General features: G+C 37.9%; 1 protein-coding gene across 7 annotated transcripts in view; it reads left to right on the top strand.

Annotated features, from left to right (window-relative positions):
• LOC138738384 (syntaxin-binding protein 5-like) overlaps positions 1-24,655 on the top strand; it is a 267,977-nt gene that overhangs the window by 83,190 nt on the left and 160,132 nt on the right. For 6 of the 7 annotated variants that reach the window (XM_069888457.1, XM_069888459.1, XM_069888460.1 and 3 more), the window contains one exon: positions 18,867-19,001. In XM_069888457.1, coding sequence (XP_069744558.1) covers positions 18,867-19,001 — 135 coding nt within the window. Of the gene's footprint in view, positions 1-15,830; positions 16,060-18,866; positions 19,002-24,655 lie in introns of those variants that run through there. The other variant, XM_069888462.1, reaches the window with a different exon arrangement.

The following is a 24,655-nucleotide window of genomic DNA, read 5'->3' on the forward strand; positions in this document are numbered from 1 at the left end:
TCTGATTGTTATTATTCTAAATTTAATCGTCTGCCATGTGATAAAATTATGTTTTTGTATTTGCTTTGGATTTTAATTATAGCTGGCTGGACTCCTAAATTCATTTGGCAGCATCATGTAGGAAGATGAGAAACTGTTTGAAAGATGTCCAGATAAATAAGCAATTTTCAATTGCCAGCCTCACTTAAAGTTTAAAAGAACTGCACTGTTCAATATCTTTATCCTCATTTAAATGTGATATTTATTGTAGAAACTGGTTTAAATGTTTGACTAACTATGATATTTTGATACTGTACTTCATTGCTAATAAATAGGGCCAAAAATTACTTCAATTGAGTACAACTGAAGACTTTCAAGCTCTCCGCATTTATTGTTTTATTTCATAAATCCCTATCTGTAGAGCAAAGTAACATACTCATTTGTTAAGTTCAGCATGGTTTGACTGTACATGAGTTTGACAAGGGTCCAGTTCTTGACAATATTTTATTTTGGTGTAGCTAATAAAGGCAGCAGTAATGAGGATGGAGCATAAAAGCACCAACAGGAGCGATTAGCTGCAAATAGGTCTTGGCCTTTTCTAAATATGTTCAATGGAAATGCAGGACAATCTAGTAACATTGAGTGGTAATGATGACATTTGACATTTAGTTTTAATACAATAAATTAAAACATCTGCTTTCAGTTATTGAAACTTTCATCTGCATCTGATGGCAGTCATTCAACTGTTGAATGTTGGACGCCATGGTTATACTTGTCTCTCTCTGGATTACACATGGAGTCTAGTAGCAGGGCTTAGTTATTGCATTCAGGAATCACCACTTTGATCCCTAGCCAGATTAAAGCTTTTGCATCATTTAAAGGCTTAACTCAGGAGTGTGATGGATAGTCTCCATTTGTTTTGGGGGCGGGGGGGGAAATCAAATAACATAATGGAGTTCAATGTTATCCAGGCAAACCAACCTGCATGGATAATCATTAATGCTCTGTATTACCAGCATACTGGGAGCAAGTGTTCGCAATCTCTAAAATGCATGCAGTGTCTACCAAAAAAGATTATCTGTGCCACTTCGAAGGGCAAGGTCAGCCGGCACTAGAAAAGCCACCACAGGTAGTTTCCCTTCCAAACCACACACTATCAAGATTTGGAAATAGCTTTCTTTCAATGTTGCTGAGTCTAAATCCTTAAACCTCCTATCCAACAGCATTTTTTTTTTGAGCATATTCATTTGAAGGTCCAAAGAATTTCAAGAGTATTTAAGTACAGGCAATAAATGCTGGCTGACTAATAATGATCAGGCCTTGAAATTAAACAATCAAAATGAATCCGAGGGAATTCTAGAATGAGGGTTAGGAGAGCAGCAAAGCTAAATCATTTTTCAAATTATTTTACCTCAATTTAGTATTTTTAATTTAAATTAAATCTTTTAAAAAATAAATTTATTTATTTCAATGTAAATAATATTTATGTCTCACATCAGTGACATGACAATTTCAAAATCTTTGAAGGATATGATACATTTCTCTCTTGTGTATTTATCTTTTTTCTTGAGTACAGTTTACAGTTACCAGTGAGTAGAAAGTCTGCATGGCCCACAGGAAAATGAATGTTGGGGTTGTATATGATGCCATGTTTGTACTCTGACAATAAATTTGAACTTTGAACATTTTTGCTAAGTTTAGTCTTCACTTTGCCTTCTGCCAAACTCTATCTGATGTTTTTGACTCTTGCTTCTGGATCAGATGGAAGCAGGTGTGTCGGGGTTGCCAGGAGCCTCCCTTTCTCGATACATCAAAGCATCATGGAATGTGGAGCTGCTCTGTTCAAGATCAGATGAAGCCTCAAAAGATAGTGAATGTAGCTCAGAACATATCACAAGCTTCCCTCCCCTATGTGGAATCCATGTACATTTCTCGTTGCCTAGGCAAAGCAGACATCACCACACTCTGGGCGTACTCGCTTCTCATTAGTAATGAGGGGAAGTCTTAAACATGTGAAAGTTTACTTCAACAGGATTAAAGGTTTCTTCCCCACAGCTATTTTTGAATTTACCCCATAACAGTTCTATTGTCCTGACCTTGCTTGATGCTAATTGATCTTCCCTTTCATTGTAATCCTGTACTCTCTAAATTGTGCACTTTACATAACTGTGTGAATGTTAGAGATAATCTGTTGGTTTCCTCTTCTCACTGTTCTTGGTATTTTGACACATAAATTTAAACTGAACCTAGATTACCTAATGGCTCAGTGACTATCAAGTCATTATTTAAATTTATATGAGTTTTATTTGGTAGACTTCTTTAGTTTGAAAGTTTAATATGCATCACATACATTGGGAGAAAATGATCCTGTTTTTGATCAGTTTTCTAGGCCATAGAGTAGAAGAGACCTAGCCAAAGGAAGTTTGAATAATAACTATTTCTGCTCTATGCACCCATCTCCTTTCTCGTTATAATGTAGCCAATGTTTGCTAATCAAATATGGGTGAACTGTGAGCCTAAGAATTATGATCACTTCTTCACTCCCCAGCATCTGTTATAAGGTTAATATTTCTGATGGTACCTGTGTCTTTTTTTTCGATCATCAGTAAAGTCAATAATTCATTTTTATATAGAGACATACAGCATAGAAATAGGGTCTTTGCTCTATTCTATCCATGACAGTTATAAAGTACCTTTCTGTACATGCCCCATCTTGTAGAACTCTGCCCTCTGCTTTCTATCACATGGCATTTCTAAATATTTCCTCAACATTGGGAGTATCTCCTCCTATCACCCATTCAGCTATCTTCTGAATTAAAATATTCTTCCTTACATCCCCTCTAAATCACTCATCTTGCATCTATTCCCTTTTTTTATGCCTCTGTTTAAGGGACATGTTTCTCGTTATGTTCCTTGATCTATCTCGGGTCACTCCTCGGCTTTCTCCACTCCATAGAGAAAAAGTACATGGGTAAAGTGGCCCATCCAATGCTTCTGCAACTTCTCCAGTGTCATCACATTCTTCCTATTGTATTGAGCTGCACAGAGTTCCTTAGCTATACTATGTTCTATAACCTATGCCCTGGCTAATGAAGGCAAGTATCCTATATTTCTTACTTGCCTTGTCTGTACTGCTGCCTTTAGGATTTGTTCATGAATGTGTCCCTCTATTCCTCAATATCGTCTTGTTATGTCCTAGCCTTGTTGGATCTATATCCCCTCACAATTCAAAACCTATGTCATATCCTGGTCAGCATCTAATTCTGATCATCAACAACATAATTTATAGTTAATTAACTTGTTCTACAAATAACTCAACAACTTTGATAGTTCATTATTTGTTATTCCTGTTAAAATTTGTTCCATGTGGTTTTACCATCTCTTCCTCTTCTCTCGCTCTCTTGGATGTTGCAATGAATCATATAATTTGTACTATTTTTCAAATGCATTTTGCCTCCATAATTCTTTTCACACTAAATCATACATTCTTAATCTTCTTTCTATCTGTCCGATTTTCACATTGTACCTTGTTGTTCAGTGCTTTCAGAAAATTTCATTGTAGATTACTTTTTAGATTAAAAAAAATTCTATTAATGGATAGGAAAGTTTTAGCAGGATTTGAGCCAAATGAAGGAAAAAGGGACTAGTTTGGCCAGCCTGGACAAATTGGGTCTAAAGCCCTGTTTCTGCACTATAAAATTCAATGAGTTCATGAAAGCAGAAGTTATTTACTGTTCAGCAATTGCTTATACAATCTTACAAAATCATTCATGCATTTTCTTTGAATCTTGATGACTTAACAAAATATAATAGTGACAGATCCATACTTGAGCAATAATCGAGATGTATTGCATTTGGAAACAGGTAATAGATATATTTTAGTCTATTTTTCTAATGTTTTTGCTGAATAAAAAAATTAGAAGATACCATTTAAGCATTCATTCCTTCATGGAAGACTATGGCATTCATGGAATGTAGTGGATCTACTTCATGGCAATATTTAGAAACAAAATCGAAGTGTCAAAATCATGTCTTGTGTTGAGGCAGTGGAACATTTTAAAAATGTGAAGGGCATTTCTTTTGCTTTAGGTTTTATTTGAGCAGAAATGAGTATATTTATAATAATATTCAATAAATGTTCATTTTTATGTAGATAACTAAAATAGCTACTTTTAAAGACTGTCACCTTATTCTTTCTTTCAATTAAAAGTAGGCAAACATAATAGAAATTATTTTGTCACCTGTCAGGCTTGAAGACTTGATAATGTTGTGATTGATGATTGCAACTATTCTAAAACATGGCAAATGCATGCACGTTTCTTAAGTTTGCAAATCACGAGATGAGAAAACTGCTGTTCCTTGGACCTCTTTCTTTGGCAGAATCCCCCAGAGGATGACATCATACCATAATTCAGTCATTAGCATCACAAATAATATATTTAAATAACGTCACTCAAGAAAATATTTCTACCACTAACACTGATAGGAAGGATAAACTGTATTAAAATGAACATTTTCCCAAGGATACAATATTTATTTCAGACATTACCAATACGATTAACAGAGAAATTTTTCAAGGATTTAAAGAAAATAATAAGGAAATTTTTATGGAAAGGGGGGAAACCGAGGATGGCACTAGATAAATTAACAGAATGGTATAAACAAGGAGGCTTACAACTGCCAAACTTTAAAAATTATTATAGAGCCGCACAATTAAGATACCTATCAGATTTTTATCAAGCAAGGGAAAAGCCAGATTGGACTAGATTAGAACTAGATAAAATAGGGGAGAAGATACCTGAACATATATTATATAAATGGGATGAAAAATTGGTACAACGTAGGAATTCTCCAGTATTACACCATCTGCTCAATATTTGGAAGAAGATTCATGTAGAAAGGAATAAAGCAAATTACCAACTACCAAAACTAATACTGACGCAAAATCAGCTAATCCCTTTTACAATAATAACCTTTCCTTTAGAGAATGGGAGAAAAAAGGGATCAAAAGAATAGAGAATTGTTTTTCGGGAAATAAACTATTATCCTTTGAACAATTGAAGGATAAATATAATATAACTGACGATACAAGGTTGGCATACTACCAACTGAAATCCTACTTGAAGGACAAATTGGGAAACAGTCTGAGGTTACCAGAAGGAAGCAATTTTGAATATGTGATTACAGACACAATGATAATCAAAACATTTATAACAAACATGTATATTAAACTACAAGAAAAGGAGAATGAGGAAACAAATGGTAAAACCAAACAAAAATGGGAACAAGATCTAAGCATAAAGATAAAGAATGAAACATGGGAGAAGCTATGCTCCGGAACTATGAGAAATACAATAAATACAAGGTTACGTATGATACAATATAACTGGATACACAGGCTATATATTACACCTCAAAAGTTAAATAAATGGGACCCAACAGTATCAGACAGATGTTTTCGCTGTAAAAAGGAAACGGGAACAACAGTTCATGCAATCTGGACATGTGAGAAAGTGAAAAAATTTTGGGAAGCTCTAAACCAGATACTAAATAAAATCACAAGCAATATACCAAAAAACCCAGAGATCTTCCTCCTAAGTAATATAAAAAACAAAGAATTTGGACTTGATTTGGATGGAGCACAAAAAAGATTTGTTATGATAGCCCTAGCTGTAGCAAAAAAATGTATTATATCAACCTGGAAATTAGAAGATAATTTGAGAATACAACAATGGTATATAAAAATGAATAAATGTATTCCATTAGAAAAAATAACATACAATTTAAGAAATAACTACAATATTTGAACAAATATGGGAGCCATACATGAAACACAATAGAGAAAACCTACCGGGGACATCTACCACCTAAAATGACAGAAGGAGAAGAGAATGAAAAGAACTGACTCAGTGGAATTTCTTGTTTATTTTTATTGAGTGACAACATTGTTTAACGGGTTTAATGTATCTTAGATTCTGAACTTTAAATAAGTGGGAGGGGAGGTGAGGGAGGGAGGGGAGGAGGGAAGGGGGGGAGAAAACGACACTATATATTTGAAAAGGAAAATGTATGTATCTTGATCAATATGATTTATATTGTGAAAAGTAAAAAGTTTAAAAAAAAAGAAAATATTTCATTGAAATAGAAACAAGCTCTGAAGGGGAGTAATTCATTTTCATTAATTTGAGATTGTTGGAAGTCAGTAGGCGACATTCACCGGTTAATTTCTACTTTTATTACTGTAAGGCCATTGCATACGGACTTACAGAAATTATGACCTGGTTCTTTTTGGGCTAATTTCTGAGTACAGTACAAAATTAATCTCTGGAATTCAAAGAGCTAGGCTGATCTCCGAAGGTGAGGTTTTACACTGGACATGAAGTGTGTCTTCCATATTGATATCAAGTCTTATACACAGTAATTCAGTAATTAAATAATGTAGGCACTCAAAACAATCCTATCCATAAAAGCGAGCAAAAAAATTGACAACTGGTTAAATCTGCCCTGAAGTACCTGGTACTGTCAGACTCAATGTTTCAGTGCACTTTTGATGTTTTGCTACACTTTATAGCATCTATAAGAAGTTAAGGGTCGCCAACGTTTCTGGTCTGAGCTCTTCACCAAGGAATGTGCAAAAGACAGGCAGGTGCCTGAATAAAAAGAGTAAGGGAGAGGTAGAGAGGAGAGTGAGGAGGAAAGGCCTGTGTTAGAAGTACAGACTAGCATGTAAGAGGTCATTGGTGGATATAGGTGGGAGGGTAGAAGAGAAAAAAGCTGAGAAGTTGTAGGGGAAGAGGAAAGGGAAGAGCCTGGTGAGCTAGAGGAAAGGAGACGTATAGAGAAAGAGAGAAACACATGGGAGGGGTTGAATAGAAACTGGAGGTTGACATTAATACCATCTGGTTAGAGAGTGTCCAGACAGAATATTAGGTGTTGTTTCTCAAATAATGGAGGAGGAGGCAATGGAACAAGTGTTCAGTATCATGTTCTGCATGGAAGTCATTGAATTGTGTGCGTAAAGTTATGAAGGTGAGACCTTTGCAAAGTTAACTTGTACAAAGAAATTACAAAGTAAGTTCTGGAGTTCTTTAGTTTTGTTGTATATTCTCCATAAATTCAACTGCTTTTCTTTAGATGTGTTTATTTGGGATAATTGATTTTTTTCATTTAATATTGTTTTAACAACTTTTTTTTCAATGTTTCTAAATGGTGTCCTTTAGTTCACTGTCGGTAGAGTTTTGGAAGTAGGGCTTCTCCTGTCTATCATTTGAATCTGGTGCTGTACAGGCCTTGTCATTGGAATCTGGGCCACTTTGGCCAGCGATGTTCACCCTTTGCATGTGGAAAAGGTAAGTTAGAATGCAGGATGTCTGATAGCAGTGAGCATGTTCCTGCAACATCTAGCCCATGGAAACTTTACAAAATCATGGTGTTTTTTTTGAAAGGGACAAAAACACCAGCAAATCATTAGTAAACTGGTGAGGTAGATTTCCTTGAAATACTTCTATGTAATGGTTATTGTGTTCTGGAATTTAGTCTTGGGAAAATTTACTTGTGATCTAAAAAGTGAAGTGAATATTTTTTTGGGGGAGGGATTGTAGGCCATGGGAAGATGGTATAGGAGTAAAAACAGTTTCATATTAAAGCAAAATTCTGGAAGCATTCAGCAGTTTAGGCAACATCTGTGAAAAGAAAAACCAAATTAATATTTTAGGTTGCAGACCCATTGTCATAACTGGTAAAGTGAAAAATAAAACAAGTTTGTTTTAACTTGCAGAGAGGGTGGAGGAAGGGATGGATAAGACAGAGCGGGCTTCTCTGACAGGTGAGGTTGGATTGCCATGGTGTTAAGTATTTGGTGAAGTCATCCAGTCAATGGGTTAATGAGGAAATGTTAGGGAGAGAGAACACAAACAAAAGGACATTTAAAAACCGAAATGCAGGTAACTATTTCAAAGAACCAGAACTTCACATGATGGGCTGAATGGCCATGCTGTAAGATTCTCTAATATATAAACATTGCAGTCTGGTTTTGACTTTCCAACTGTTAAATGAAAATCCATTGTTGAAACTTTCTAAAATATCAACGACAAAGCAATTTTTAAAGGTAAACAAGAAAATCTTGCAGATGCTGTTATTGTAGTTTATACAAAAATGCTGAAGAAACTTAGCAAATCATGAAGTGTTCTTTATGTAGTTTGTAAAGCACTTCTGTTAAACAAGTTATTAAAAATGCTTTCTGAGATGTAACTAATTTGATCCATGAAATCCTTACAATGCAGGGTGTAACGTGCAGTAGAAGATTGTAGCCACATTGGGTAATGGGGTTGGTGAATTTTAATCCAGAGAAATTGAAATGATGCATTTTAGGATTAAGAGAATCAATACAATTCCATCTGAACCCAGTTTGATAATAAATAAAGCAGGTGGAGGCCATATGGCTTGTCATACCTGTTCTGCATTCATTAAGGTCATTGCTGATATCTTACTGCTGCAGCACTTTATGGTATTAACCCAAAATCCCTTGATGCCCATAATATCCAAAATTCATCAATCTCTGTCTTGCATGTATTCAATGACTGAATCTCCACTGCCCTCTAAGGTGGAGAATTCAAAAGAAAGCTTTTGGCATTATGGCCTTCATAAATCAAAGTATTGAGTACAGGAGTTGGGATGTTATGGTGAGGTGTTTTAAGCCATTGATGAGGCCAAATTTGGTGTATTGTGTGAAGTTCTAGTCACCAAACGACAGGAAGGATATCAGTAAGATAGATTTATTAGGATGTTGCCAGTCTTCAGGAGTTGAGTTACAGGGAAAGATTAAACAGGTTAGGACTTTATTCCTTGGAACATAGAAGAATGAGGGGAGATTCGATAGAGGTTTACAAAATTATGAGGGGAATAGAGTAAATACAAGTAGACTCACTTAAATTAGGAGAGATAAATTCAAGAGGACATGGCTTTAGGATGAAAGGTTTAGGGGGAACATTAGGAGGAACTACTTCACTCGGAGAGGGGTGGGAGTTTGGAAAGAGCTGCCATCTGACATGATAAATGCAGTTTCACTCAAGTTTTAAGAATAAATTGGATAGATACATGGATGGGAGAGATCTGGAGGGTTATGAAATAGGTGCACATCAGTGGGACTAGCAGAATGTTTCAGCACAGACTAGAAGGACCAAATGGCCTGTTTTCTGTGCAGTAGTTTTCTATGGTTCTATGCAAAAAGAGTTAAAAATGACATGTTCTTGTTTCTCTCCCTGATAGACTAACTAAAAGCACTTGTTTAATAACCACTGATGTTAATGATATTTGAACTCTGTGTGGTCTGTCATGCATGCTGTCCAGCATGCCTCATACTCTTGGAAATCATTTTGCTATTATCAAAATGCTACTTGTGTTGTATTAACTTAAAGTAAATTACTTTCTTGGGTGACAGCATTGAGAAGCATTCTGAAAAATATACATTGTTACATTGCAGCAATAGAAATTCACCAAGTCAGTCTTATTGATTTTCTTTTAAAACAATATATTTATTTATAACTACTAATAATATAGCACCTTAGTTAAATCAAACCCAAAGATGTGCAAATATACTTGTGTCTGTGTGAGATACCTGAACCATTACAGCTTAGACATAATTCTGGAAAGTCATTCCAAAGTTCAATCTTAGAAATCCTGTGTCGAAACGTAGACTTTTAAACTGATGCCCAGAAGTAATCATGAAGTAGGTGAGAGAGACTGGGTGACTGGATTATTGAAAACTCACGAATCCTTGTCGAGTTTCTTGCTGAGAAATATCCTTTCGGATGAACAGTTGTCATAACTCCCCTTTTTCTTGTGTAGGGGAAACAAAACGTGTGACTTCCATGATGCTTCCAAAACCCAGGTATGGGTCAGTCAAAATTACTTTGGTCACAATCCGATGCAGCAATTCTTCTGTTTCCAAAATCTAGGTACAGTTCAATCAAAGTGACCTTTCCTTTGGTCACAGTGCGGTTCAATAATTCCCCTGACAGGGAGAATCAGCCAAATTGAGGTGGCAGGTGGTCTATAATGAGTGCTATTTCTTCAGTGTTTCACCCATATGACTTTCTCACCACCTGTCTCCCTAGATAAAGCAACAAAATTATTTATCTTCTTCCAGAGAGAATCAACTTTGGGTACAGCCTGTACTAGATGTTGCCACCCAGTCTCTCCACAGCTGTGTATGGTTGCAGCTGGTACTAGCCCTTAAAGTGATACTCACACTAAATGAAATGGGAGCTTGTAATAGCATAGATACTTTAAATATATGTGAATTTAAAGCATATTTCCTTGTAACATGAGTTCATAGCTCCTCCTCTGCCAGTTCACAGACTAATCCCCTTCCCCCAATAATTTTTTCTTCATGTTAAATTCTACACATTCCCATCAATTCTTCCACAGATACTACTCCTTACCGACACACTGGAGGCAATTTATATTGGCCATTTAACCTGCCACCCTCAGTATGACAGCAACACCATCTACCAATTCGCTGATGATACTATGGTAGTCTAAAAAGGGGTGATGAGTTAGCATAGCGGAGGGAGGTTGAAAACTTGGCTAAATGATGCACCACTAACAGCCATGAACTTAATGTCACCAAAACCAAGGAGCTAATTATTGACACTAGAAAAATATGGAAGAATATATGGTATAGAATAAATATGGACAAAAGCAAGATAATGAATGCCATTGACACATTTTGAATATGAAATATGTCAGAAATAAAACTTCTCACACATGAGTCTCTTTAAAACTGATGACACGACAAGCTTTATTTACAAGTCTGCAGAGTTGGACTCAACTGGTTTCTCACCAGTTAAGCCCCGATACATACAGTGCATTGATTTTTATACCCTTATTATTTGCCCTTCCCCTTCTTATTAATACTGTTTTAATTGGTTAGTATTACAAAAACATTCTAAGTATAACTGCATTATTAATTATCACGTTCGTTACGTACGCTGTGAACTCTACATACACTAAATTCTGTTTCTCACCCTTCTTATCAATCCTTTGTCTCCTGCATGTCTCTCACTATGACCATGAAAAGATAGGTTTAAAAAAACATATTCAGCAGATCCTTTTGTCCTTGACTGCTAGTAAACTCCCTGTCCGTTCTGGCTTCCCTGTTTATGATTAATCATCACATTTTAACTTAAGTCTTTTTAACTTAAATTCTCTATATAACAATCCACCCCTTTCTCTCTTTAAAATGTGTTGAATATATGTATAGATATGAATGGGGATTCTAAGCTAGGGAAGAGAAATGTTTTATGATACATTAATCTCACGCTGAAATAAAAGTCTTACAGGGTCTCCCATTCCCCCAAGGTGGGACACCCCTCAACTGTACTCCAGAAGGGAAGCCAGGTTTGAACCGGTACATGGGACAATGTACGAATATTATCAGCGATTTTACGAACGGCTTTTCCATTATCATCAATCTGTAAGCAGCAGTTAGTCAAATTAAGCTTGCCACATACACCTCCTTCCATGGCTAGGAGATAGTCTAGGGCTAGACGGTTCTGATATATAGCAGAGCGCATTTGACCTTGCTGGGATGCAAGTAATTGCAGGGCTATAGCTGTTTGATTTGTAACAATTTCAAGGACTGCTTGTAAGCGAATTATACGATTTAACATATATATAGGAGTACGATAACCCCAGGATCCATCTGACTTTTTCACTGGGAGTATAGGGGTGTTATAAGGTGACATGCATTCTTCTAATAGTCCGTCTCGTATTAAAGTCTCAATTACCGGCTGTAGCCCTTTTCTCCCTTCCAAAGAAATAGGATACTGACGTTTCCTTACCGGCTGATGACCTGGTATTAATGTGACATGTAAAGGTGGGATGTCCAGACCTCCTCGATTTCCCTCCTTATACCAGACTCTCTCGTCAATCTGCCGTTCATCCTCTTCCTTTAAAGCGCAGAGGTGGACTCGCACTTCTCCGTCCACAGGGAGAGCACCCAAACCTAGGAGAGCCTGTAAGTCCCTTCCTAGGAGGTTAAATCCAGCCGACGGTAATAACAAGAGGTCTTGTACCCCTTCTCTTTCTTCCAGTTTCACTGTTACTTGGGGAATTATTGATACCATTCTGGGAGCCCCTTCTATCCCAGAAATTGTTAAATTACTTTTTACAGGCTCAGTTCCGATTGGCACAGTTATTACACTACTTTGTTCCGCTCCTGTGTCCACCATAAACACCACCTCTTCTCCCTTGGGACCAATTTTTAGTTTTACCAGGGGTTCCCTCTTATATTTGGTCCCTAACATTTGGAACCCCTGACACCCCTAATCTTCTTCCATAAGTTCGAGGGCACGCAATTCCCTCTTGTATCGGGGGCATTCCCTCTTAAAGTGTCCTTCCTCATTGCAGTAATAGCACTTAACGAACCTCCGGGGTCTTCCCTCTCTTGGATATCTTGGATTGTTTAGAGGAAGGTTTTGTTTTCTTTCCCCTCTGGATTCAGCATTCATCTGTCGGATAGTCTGTACCATAACCTTTGTCGCCCTCTTTTGATCTTCTTCTTCTCTCTGCACATATACTTTTTGTGCCTTTTTTAACAGGTCACTTAGGGGTTTTTCACTCCAGTCCTCCTCCTTTTCTAGTTTCTTTCTAATGTCCTGCCATGATTTGGAAACAAATTCAATTCGAATAAGCTGTTCACCCATTGGTGTACTAGGGTCCACGCCAGCATACTGTTGGACATTCTTTCTCACCCTCTCCAAAAAATCAGTAGGGGACTCGTCTTTCCCCTGGTGGTTCCCAAATGCCTTGGTAAAATTGTGACCCTTTGGCACAGCCTCCCGTATCCCTTTAATTGTCCACTCTCTATATTGTCTCATACTTGCCAATCCCTCGGGTGTTCGTTTGTCCCACCTGGGTTCATTTAAGGGATATTTTTGTTCATGGGGTCTAGGGTCCCCAGGTTGTTCATATTCCCACATGAGGAGGGCAGCCCGTCGAATCATTTGCCTCTCCTGGGGTGAAAATAATGTTCCCATTATTGCCTGCATCTCTTCCCACGTATATGTGTTTGGTCCCAGGAATTGGTCGAGCTGTTCAGCCAGTCCTATAGGATCTTCTAATAACTTTTTCATTTCTATCTTAAATCCCCGCACCTCTGTACTAGTTAGGGGAACATTCACATATCCCGTTCCCCCTCCCGGTCCTCCCATAGGAACTTCTCTCAGGGGATTTAGGTTTATTGAAAACTTTGATGGTCCTGGACCAGTCTGGGATCTTGTCCAGGGTCGGTTTACCGGTGGAAGTTTAGGGTCCGACTCCCTTAATTCATCTTTTTTTCCCCGGCCCCCTTCGGGGCAATCAGATTCATCACCTTTCCCCTCCGGTAATAAGCTTTCCTCGGGCGCAGTAGGCACCGGGGGAATATAAGGAGGGGGAAGGTTGTCCAGAGGTTCCCATTTCTTTTCTCCTGCTACCCTCAATTTAAAACATTCTGTTAAGGATCCTGGCCAGGGAACCCAACAAAATGCATATGCTGACTCTTCTTGATTCACCTTTGGTCTCGAATTTACATATATGTTTAATGCTTGTCTAACCCAATCCTCATCAGATCCAAATTTCGGCCACCAGACCGAGGAACCTTTAATAGGCTGTTTTGACCAAAGGAGACAATATTGGACCATCTTTTTCTTGTTTTTGTCCCGATATCTTTTACTATCCCAATTTTCAAACATTCTCCCCAAAGGGCTGTCAAGGGGTACTCCCAGGAATTGTCCTGAATTTTCAGACGAGCCCTTAGATTTTGATCCTCCCATTTTCCCACCTAGATCTGTTTATCGTTGCTGAGGACCCTCTCGTTCTGGACCCTACTCCCTTCCTCTCAGACGCCTCGTCGGAGGTGCTGTCCCTCCTTCGGTTACCGCTGAGGTTTTCCTGGGGTTGACCCCTCTCTTCTCGGCACTTCGTCGGAGGTGCTGTCCCTCCTTCGGTTACCGCCGAGGTTTCCCTGGGGTCTATCCTAGAGTCCCGCGACAGGGTCCTCACACCACGACAAAAGATCTATACTTAATCTATTCCGTTAGGTTTTTATCCAAACAGGTGTATCCCGTTACACCTGTTACCCAATCCCCACACCACAATCGTAAGTCGTCACTTACTGGTGTCTTCCCGGGGATTGAACCGTCACCCTTCTCCTCTCCGTCTTGTCGTGTCACCCTGTCTGGATACCACTCGCTCAAGCCGCCCGAAGCGACGAGCAAGGGACTAGGAGCCGCTGAACTCAGCGGGGTGCACCGCCTCCGATGTCCCTCTTCTCGCCTCCCCTCACGGCCGGAGTGTAGATCCCGGACGAGCCCCCATTTGTCAGAAATAAAACTTCTCACACATGAGTCTCTTTAAAACTGATGACACGACAAGCTTTATTTACAAGTCTGCAGAGTTGGACTCAACTGGTTTCTCACCAGTTAAGCCCCGATACATACAGTGCATTGATTTTTATACCCTTATTATTTGCCCTTCCCCTTCTTATTAATACTGTTTTAATTGGTTAGTATTACAAAAACATTCTAAGTATAACTGCATTATTAATTATCACGTTCGTTACGTACGCTGTGAACTCTACATACACTAAATTCTGTTTCTCACCCTTCTTATCAATCCTTTGTCTCCTGCATGTCTCTCACTATGACCATGAAAAGATAGGTTTAAAAAAACATATTCAGCAGATCCTTTTGTCCTTGACTGCTAGTAAACTCCCTGTCCGTTCTGGCTTCCCTGTTTATGATTAATCATCACATTTTAACTTAAGTCTTTTTAACTTAAATTCTCTATATAACAATAAACTTAATGTCACCAAAACCAAGGAGCTAATTATTGACACTAGAAAAATATGGAAGAATATATGGTATAGAATAAATATGGACAAAAGCAAGATAATGAATGCCATTGACACATTTTGAATATGAAATATACCAAAAAGGACGAAAATTTTTAAGCCTTTTATATCCAATCCCTTCTTATTATCTGTCAGCAGTTCAATCGCTAAAATAAAAAGCGCTAGAGACAGGGGGCATCCCTGTCTACTCAGTGTACTCAAGGGGAATACCGCTGACATCTGATTATTGGTTATAATTTAACCGGCTGTTCGCCGGTTCTTTTGGGTCCCAGGGCCCAGTGAGCCCTTTCAATTTGCAGCTTTGTGTTTAACTTTTTTTGCCCCAGCATTTGTGGGATCCACATTTCAAAGAAGCTCATCAGGACTTTCCTCTCGATTCCTTCTCTCAGTCCAATGATTCTTATGTTGCTGGAATTTTCCATATGATTGATCTTGTCCATCAATCCTTTTCTGTCTGTGTCCCATGTTTTGCTTTTTCATCTTGACCCTTTAGCCTGTCTTTTGTTTTGTCCAGCTCAGCCTCCACTTGACTCATTCATTCCATTAAATCTTCCACAATTACTCTGAGCATTCGTAAAACAAGTGCACAATGTTTCCATCTTATTTAGGATGTTGGCTACATCTTGGGGTGTCCCAACCCCAGTTCTGCTGGGTTCAGCTGGTACCAAGACCCCTCCTCATCAGCTTTTGGTACTAGTTTTATAATTGTGTTAATATTAATCTTAAGTTATAGCATACATATTTTGTGGGTTTGGATACAGGGTCACACACAGACACATAATTGTCCTCCGAGAGAAACCATTTTGGAAGTGGAAAGGTCTGCTTAGTCATTATTCTGCTGGATGCCTGTTTGCTTAAAGAGAAAGGGTGACTGTTAGTTCCAAGCTGTAAACAGTCATAAAGGTCCTTATGACCCTTTTCCATTGAGAACCTCCAAACAATAGATGTTTGTTCAGGAGCAGGCTGTGTACATTCTGCTGGCTATGGCTCAGCAGACGGATCGGAGTCGTATCCACTCACAAACCATTCGAATTTAAACTTCAAACACAGTAATTATGTCATGTCACATGATTAAAGACACTTTGAGGGAAGATATTGCTGAAAACACAGACATTTTGAGACCAGTTGTTGTTGCTTGGCCATCCTGTATGTAAGACGTGATTGAAGATATAGTAACCAGAAAGGTACTCTTACTTGTTACTCCTGGCGAAAGGAGAACACAAAATAAGTAGTTATTGAAAGAGAATGACCACTTCTAACTGCCTATTTAAGAGAGAGGGAGAGAGGGGGCAATCTTGCCGCGTTTATTTCTACATGGGCACTTTGTGTAACCCTTGCCTGGGTTTGTGAATTCATCGTGGAAGAAAACAAGTACTGTAACCTCCATGCAAGAGGGGGTAATTATTTGGATGAAGAAACAATTCTCTGAAAACTACAAGACATTCATGAGTTTTCAGTAGTCTGATGCCTCATACCTACTTCATAATTGCTGTTGAGCAACAATTTAAAGAATCTGAATTTCAAAACAAAACTGACTGAACTTTAAAATCATCTCTTCAGAATTATGCCTGGACTGGAATGGTTTTAGTTTTGCCACACACATGCACACATATACACATTTGTGCTTAGTGGGGTTAAGTTAGAATTAAGTTTAGAGTTAAGTAAGAAGTGTTATTAATAATTAATAATAAAACTTGTTTTTGAAAATTCCATGGTCTTGGTGAATTTCTATTGCTGCTGCTTTAGTACGTCCACTGTTCTCAGTCTCACCAACTGTCAAAGATGTCGCTCTCATTGAGTATTTCTAAATATCTTTAACATGTATGGTTTATAATTAATCCCATGTTGGGATTGAGCCCTTTTGTAGACTTTCAGTGCTTACAGAGTTGATTAATTTCTCTTAAAAATTGTTTCTAGGTTTTTCTTATAGATTTGGTTTAAATTATGATATTGTTATCTTAAGTAATGCAAAATAATATTACATTGCATTTCAAAAAAAGCAAACAAGTAATAATTAATGAAGCACTCAGAATCTCCGAAGATTCTTTGTCATAAGAATAGTAAGGTGTACTTAAAATTCTCTTTTGTTATTTTGTGGATAATGATACTTTTCATAGAACAGAAACATTATATCAAAGTAGGAAATCGAAACCAAGAAAACAATTCAAGAAAAGCAGAGGTATTTTAAAGCACAGAAAATTCCCTTGTACTTCTGTTGAAAATAGGCCAGCAGAGCGAGTGGCTTTCCTCAGTTGACCAAAAGTTCCTGTCGCACTTTCCTGCAATGTTGCTGTGGTGCGCTATCAGTCAGAAGCAAACACACAAAACCAAAAGACTGTACAACAGGCTTTATTCAATGTAAACCTCCACAAGGCAGCTGTGAGAGTGTGCTGGCTGTAAACTCTGAGAGTGACTTCGAAGGGCCGGCTCAGGCTTATAACCCAGAGGGTGATTGACATCCGACCGGGTGGAGGTTGGTCTATTCAAGTTGGCTGATTGACAGCCGGCCAAGTGTTGTCTTGTCCCCATGCTTTTCTGCAGGTATAGAGGTTGCCCCCTGCAGTAGGCCAGTGGTGGACCACCACAGTTGCCAAAAGCTTCACCGTTTTACAGTTGAAATGCATAATTGAACAACAATAACAGAGGATGTCAAAACTTTGGAGAGATTAATCGAATGGTTTATTTATTTGATAGGAAAAAGTGATTTCAGTTAGGCGGGACATTGGAGAAACTGGGATTGTTCTTTTAAGAGTATCTTCCAAAGATAGCTTTCATTGATATCTTTGAAGCCATAAAAATAGGGAAAGGTTTTACAAATGAACTATTTTTAAAATAGAAGTCCACTAGAGATCAAAATACCTCAGAAGGTACATTGAAGTAAAGTTACACTCAGTGAAAAATTACAGTTCTCCATTACCTTCTAATGAAATAATTATATGGATCTCTTATAAGCTGTCAGATGAAGTGTGCAGTGCCCTAAAATGCTGGAGAAACTCAGAAGGTCAGGCAGTATCCATAGCAAGTAAAGACAATTAATGTTTCGTCAGTAAGATTAAATGTTCTATAATTTTTTGAATGCCAAGTATTTTCAAGATATATCAATAAACCAATGATTAAGATCATTTGTGTTGTGGTAATCTCAACAGACTGAAATAGTTTATTATGCATTCTGAAATGAATGTACTGAAAACCCCATTGCTGCCTCTTCTCTTAGATGAAATAGTAATTGCAATTAATGTGATGCCTAATTCCCTTGATGGAGCAGGTCCTAAGTTTTTTTTAAGACAGTCCTTCTCAGCTGCTGATATTCTTTGCTAGAGTTCATATTGCCTCAGTAGAGCAAATCTTCTTTCCCTCCACCCACCTCCCCCCCCCCCTCCACCCCCCATACACCCCTGTCTTTCTGACTTGTAAACGTCGCTCAGATTGTTGGAATTCAATCTCCTAATCCAAAAAAATCTCCTTGCACCATTATGGTGTTTACAAAGGATTAACCAATATTCTTTTTCATGTACTCTGTCATCATCATCTCTCTCTCTCCCTCTCTGTCCCCTTTCTATTTGCTCCCATGAGCTACCATCTTTTTACTTCCATCTCCATTTTCCTTCTTCCCCTTTATTTTCCTCTCTTTCACTCTCCTTTTTTAACCTCCTCTTTCCCTTTTCTTTCCTGCTTTTTCTTTCTCTAGTTAATTCTCCCCCCTTGTTATTGCACCTTATTCTTATTCTCCTCCTTCTCACCCAGGACTTGCTGCATCTTTCTATCTGTTGCATTTGAACAATGCCAAGCATTCATCCTGGTTTTCTCATTTCTCAAGTGCATTGTCACAAAAAAGTTGTTTTTATTATTTGCTAAATGATTGGTAGTATTGCTATTGAATTTCAAGTGAAATTTTGCTTCTCACCTGGATGTTTACTTCTTGTTGAATTTAAGAAACTATCTAGGTTTTCTTTGGAAAATATTGAATGTTATAACTTTTTTTTTAAACCAGGATTACCTGCTGCCATCTCCCTTTCCAGAGTAAATGGTTATACGTGGGTACGGAGCGAGGAAACATGTACATTGTAAATATCGAATCTTTTGTCCTATCGGGATATGTCATCATGTGGAATAAAGCTATTGAACTGTAAGTATCATCCATAAACCAAGTGCAGAGTGTTACTGTGCAAGAAACAGTCAGCAGTTTACAACAATGAGATTTAATGCTGAATAATTGGCATGATTAAAATTTATGCAATCAAATGACTAACTCTGAGGGCTTGATTGGTCTGATATAGATTTCCCCCCCCAAATAAATGTGGTTTCATTGTTCCTGTTCAAATTGCAATGCATTACTTTACGGAGAACTGACAAAGAACTACCCAGAAATTGGGAGCCCCATGTTGTGTTCCTCAATAAATAGAGAAAGGATGGAAGCTTGAGATTGTCTTTTGTAGTACTGGTTAAGATATTTTGGTGGAGGTATTACTGATGAAGATTCTATCGGTGGGGAAAAAAAGGAACTAATTTTGGACTTCAAAGCAAAAACAACAATTTTATACAACGTCAACTTCCAACATCATATGGCTGCAGAAGTATGCCCAATGTTATGTTGGTCCAGTGTTATCACGGCTTTGTCAGAAACGAAGATTGCAAAGCAGAATTCTGTGCCTGAACCTGGACACTTCAGTGAAATCAGTACGAAGAATGGGCTTAACTCTTACTGGATCTCTAAAATGTGCCAGAGGCCATTCTGTAAAGGGGCTGTTGGGGATAACTCTAGTTTATGTTTTCAGTTGGGCAGATGTGCACCAGTAAAAAACTTGATTGAAATGAATGCAGGGGTCTTCCTGAAGAAAATATAAGTAGAAAGAAAGGATTGAAAATTGCAATTGAAGAAAAGATTTTACATCATGGGGGGAAAAAAAACCAATGGAGGGTTGGTGCAGCTGCTGGCACACAATGCCTTTACATTGTCAGCGACTGCCTTTACAATGCCTTTACATTGTCAGTAAGGAGTTTGTACATTCTCCCCATGTCTGCATGGGTTTTCCCTCCAACTCCACTTTCCTCCTACCCTTCAAAATGTATTGGAGGTGTAGGTTGATTGGGTGTAAATTGAGTGGCATGGATTCATGGGCTGAAATGGCCTGTTACCGTGCTGTATGTCTAATTTTTAAAAAAATAGGAATTCTAAGTGTGATAGATTACCTCTAAAAATACTCAAAGTTGATGAAGTGTTGCTTCTAAAAAAAAAAAGAACAAATCTTGCTGCCTATTGTAGATACGTCTGTCAAACTCTGGTATTAGCAAGCATGTCAAAATTGTTGTGATTTGAAGTCTTGTCTTTATACTGAGGATTTGTTGCAGGTTGTGTAGTGGTATACCCATTCTAAATATTGTTGATTTGGAACCAATCTATTAATGCACAACAGCCCATTCACAAGGCATCATGAGCTATAGACGTTACTGCAACACAATTGCATTTGTTTGAATGTGTAACCTTCAAAACAGACATCTTCCTCACTTTACCATTCAGCAATGTGATCAATGCCAGTACAGTGTAATTTGGAAAAGCATGTCAGGTGATGTCTCTTTAATTTTTAAGTATTAAATGTTTAAGCTATAAGCTAAGGTTACTTGGAAGGTAGAAGTAGCCCACTAGAAATAGATGTAAATAATTCTGCATCCAATGAATAGGACAAGCTCTGCTACCTTGTCATATCCAAGAAGAATGATTAACATTAAACGACTAAGATGTGGATGAGCCTCCATGAATATCCCTTTTCTCAATAATGAGGTAGTCAAGAAGAAAGGCAAAATGAAGCTGGAGCAAATGCCACACTTTTAGCCAGAGGTTTCAAGGACTTCCTCGTGACGTCCTTGTTATCAGAAGCCAAACCTCTCAATTTGTGATACAATATCAAGGGATGTGTGAGCACACTGTAGTTTTCAAAACAATGAGTCCCAAACATGTCACTGCAGGACTGAAGATGTGCTCCAGAATTTGCTGCATCTCCAAAGAATTTATTCCCATGACACTGAAAGATTGCCTGGCCATAGTTACACATAAAAGGCAGATGAAATCCAATTGGGCCAGTGACCATGCATTCGTGCTGCTTGCAGACATCATGAAAGCAATGAAAAATGTTGTTGATGTGGCACTAATTCATTAATAACTTTCCACCTGATGCTCATTTGTGTTCTGTTGCAACTGCTTTATTCCTGACCTCATTGGTCTTTTTTTTAAGATCAGTTCCCAAGACATTTTGAAAATGACTACCCTTGGCATCAAGAGAACATTTGAAGTGTTAGTCCGAGAAGAATGAATGAAATTTAATTTGAGAGTGATTTGGGGAAAACTGCAGTCATGGCTTACGCAAAGCAAGGTGTTTTGTGGTTGTGGGTGATCCATCTTTTCAGTGTCTGGACATTCGTAGAGGATGTTGCTTCGAGAAAAAAGTCACAATGATGGGAGAAGGTAATGTAAGAAAAATCAGGGCTAATGTGGATTAAACAACAGAAGGGAAAAGGAACAATCATTGTGTTGGGGAGTTTACTGTAAATCTCTCAACAATCCAAGCAAGGGAGAAGGGTATATTCGTTGGTACATTTCTGACAGGCGCATTTCAATTGCTTTGGTTTTAACGAAGATACAGTCAGTGTGTAAGATGCAGAAGGCACAAAATACAGTACGTTTTCAATTTTACAAAATGCTTGGGTCCTGACCTACCTCAGCTATCCGAATTTTTCGGATAATTGAGAAATTTCTTTAAGCTGACCAGTAGCATCAGCACAACACTTGTATCCACGGTTAAACAACAACAAATAACAAAAAGCATGAAATAATGTTTAATTCTTACCAAAAAAACAACATAATCTCAGCTTACAAACTGCAGCCACAAACAGAGCTGTATCTTTGAACTGTACATGAGAGCTACATTGATTCAAAATTATACTAACAGCACGACAGACCCTCACCTGATCTGTATCTTTGAACAATACTGTACACGAGAGCTCTATTGATTCTAATGGCTTCAGAACCCTACTTGAGCAGTTGAGTAAAATCTTGCCCTTGCATCTGTATCTTTGACTAGTGCACGAGAGCTCTGTTGATTTAAAATTGCGCTAACCCCACTTGAGCACGGTGGGTAAAAAAAAAATTCAACTTTTTTCAAACTGCGACATTGTGTCTTAGCCAAAATATTTTTTGGATATTCGAGAATTTCAATAATCAGTTTCCAGATAATCGGAAATGTTCTGTAACTAACTTGTATTCATGAGAATTTTTTTTATAGCCAGTAAGTAGCAAGTGCAGAAAAATGAGTAGGTTTAGTTTTGAGGAGTGAAGCCAAACAAGTACAGTAAAGTCCGAAAATCTGGACTGCTCGGGAATTGGGTCGGTCTGAATTTTTGGATTTTCTGGATTTTCGGGCAATACTTTTAAATTCAAATTTAAGGAAGAATAAGGAAGAGATAAACAGGTAAATTTTGAATGTTTATTCATTAGCATGCTTCATTTATCAAAACTAGCAGTTTTAAAGAAAAATAAAGATAGAACTGTACATTAAAAGCCCACTAATTTTTAAAATTTGAGAGTTTTCAAAAAGTCTGGATTCTCAGGTGGTCAAGATTTCTGGCATCCAGATTTTTGGACTTCTACAGTAGAAGTGATATCAGATGAGAGAGAGCTTAGGTGGTAGTTGCCACAGTTCAAGTTTATTATTATCTGACTGTACAAATACAACCCGAAAAAACAGCGATATTCTGGACCACAGTGCATTCACATACTCACACAATACACAGCACATAATTATCAAATATATACATAAACATCTAATTTTATATAAATATATTTGAGATTGTATATTCATCAATCGCATAGCCTGTAGGAAGAAGCTATTTCCCAGCCTTGCAGTCCTGATTTTGATGCTCTCATGCCACCTCCTTGATAGTAGTGGGTCAGTGATACTGTGTGATGGATGGAAGGATACTCTATAATTCTATGAGCCCTATTTAAGCTACTCTCCTGGTAAATGTCATAAATAGCAGAAAGGGTGACCCTCGTGATTTCCTCGGCCATTTTGATGATCCTCTGTATTAACTTCCAAACCGATGCTTTGTGGTCACCAATCCATGCCATGATGCTACCAGACACAATCATTTGTGCTCCTGGAAAAGTTTGTCAGGATGGGGGCCAATAGCCTTGCCATCCTCAACCTCCTTCAGAAGTTGCACCTTCCTGACAGATGAGGATGTGTTATGAGTCCAGGATAGGTCATCTTTTCTGTGCACATCAAGGATCCCTCCACAACAGAACCATTGAAGTGTAATGGAAAATTATTAACCTTTGTTCTCCTGAAGTCCTCAGTCATCTCCTTTGATAAACACATTCCCACAATTTAAAGGATAGGATTGCCAAAATATATATTCACCAGATGTAAGTTGCATAGAGGGTAAGATAAGAACAAATTTGGAGGCTTTAAGTCAGACAGAAAATGTAATGCAGGTATAGCTGAAAGCATAAAAGAGTATAGAAGGTATTACAGAAATATTAAAAGAGAAATTAGAGCTAGCAAAATAAAATCACTGGATGTAAAATTAAAGAAAATCCAAATATATTCTATAATTATGTAGAGCAGAAGGATAATTAAGGGGGAGAAAAAGCCTACTAAGGATTTTTTTAAATGACCAATGTATGGAGACGGATGAAGTGAGTTAGGGTCTTCATGAAAACTTTGAGGATGGATTTTCAAAAGAGACTATACTCATGTTAATGAGGAAGCATGTGAAATATTGGATGAATTACAGAGTCTCACATTTTTGAAAAAGGATTAAATTGACAGTCCCTGATTAAATATATATGAAGGTAATTAAACAAAGCCATGAAGAAGAATGTGGAGGCCCTGACCATCGTTATACAAACCTCCCTAATTTCAATAGAGGTACAAGAGGATCATAATTCTTTAAAAATAGAGATGCGATAAACTGAGTAGTTGCTGACCAGTTTAATGTAACCAGGTTTAAAAGAATTGAAATCAACTCTGAAAAACAGTATAGAAAGGCACAGATTAAGCAAGAAGAGTTGGCATGGATTTGTTCAGGGGAAAGTCTTGTCTGGCAATTTTTTTGAAGTCTTGGAGGAGGTAACAAGGAAGATTGAACAGGACAGTGTTTTTGATTAAGTCTCTATAAACTCTAGCAAGACATGACAAGATCAGGTCAAATGGTAAAAGCTGACAGGATTCAAAAAGATGGCAAATTCAAATCAAAACTGGTTCACTTGCAGGAGGCGAACTGATGAGTGTTTCTCCATCTGGAAGACAGTTTCTGATTTGTTCCACAGGACTCGCTATAAGTCTTTGTGTTGTGGCAATGTATATTTAATGATTTAGACTTGAATGTAGGAGCATGATACAGAAGTTTGCAAATGCTACATAAAATGGTCTTATGAATGTTAGTGACACCCAGGGGTGCAGTGCTGCAGGAGTTCACAGGAGCTCTACTCCAGCACCTCAGGGGGCCGCTCCAGGCACCTTGGGGGTAGCTCCTGCACTTCCTTGTCGCCATTTTTGGTGAGCTCCTGCACCTAAAAAATTAGCACTGCACCCCTGGTGACACAGATATCTTTATAGTGTAGGAAGATGTAACTAATCTGGTCAGTTGACATATGAAACTTAATTATGAAAAGGCATGTTGGGTGTTCTCCTTTATTAGCTGACACATAAAGCCTAAGAGTATGGTGTTGATGATATACGTAGCTGCAGACAATGCATGTATACTGCAGTTTGAGTACTGTCA

Source organism: Narcine bancroftii, chromosome 7, assembly GCF_036971445.1.
Source record: "Narcine bancroftii isolate sNarBan1 chromosome 7, sNarBan1.hap1, whole genome shotgun sequence".
Lineage (NCBI taxonomy): Eukaryota > Metazoa > Chordata > Chondrichthyes > Torpediniformes > Narcinidae > Narcine > Narcine bancroftii.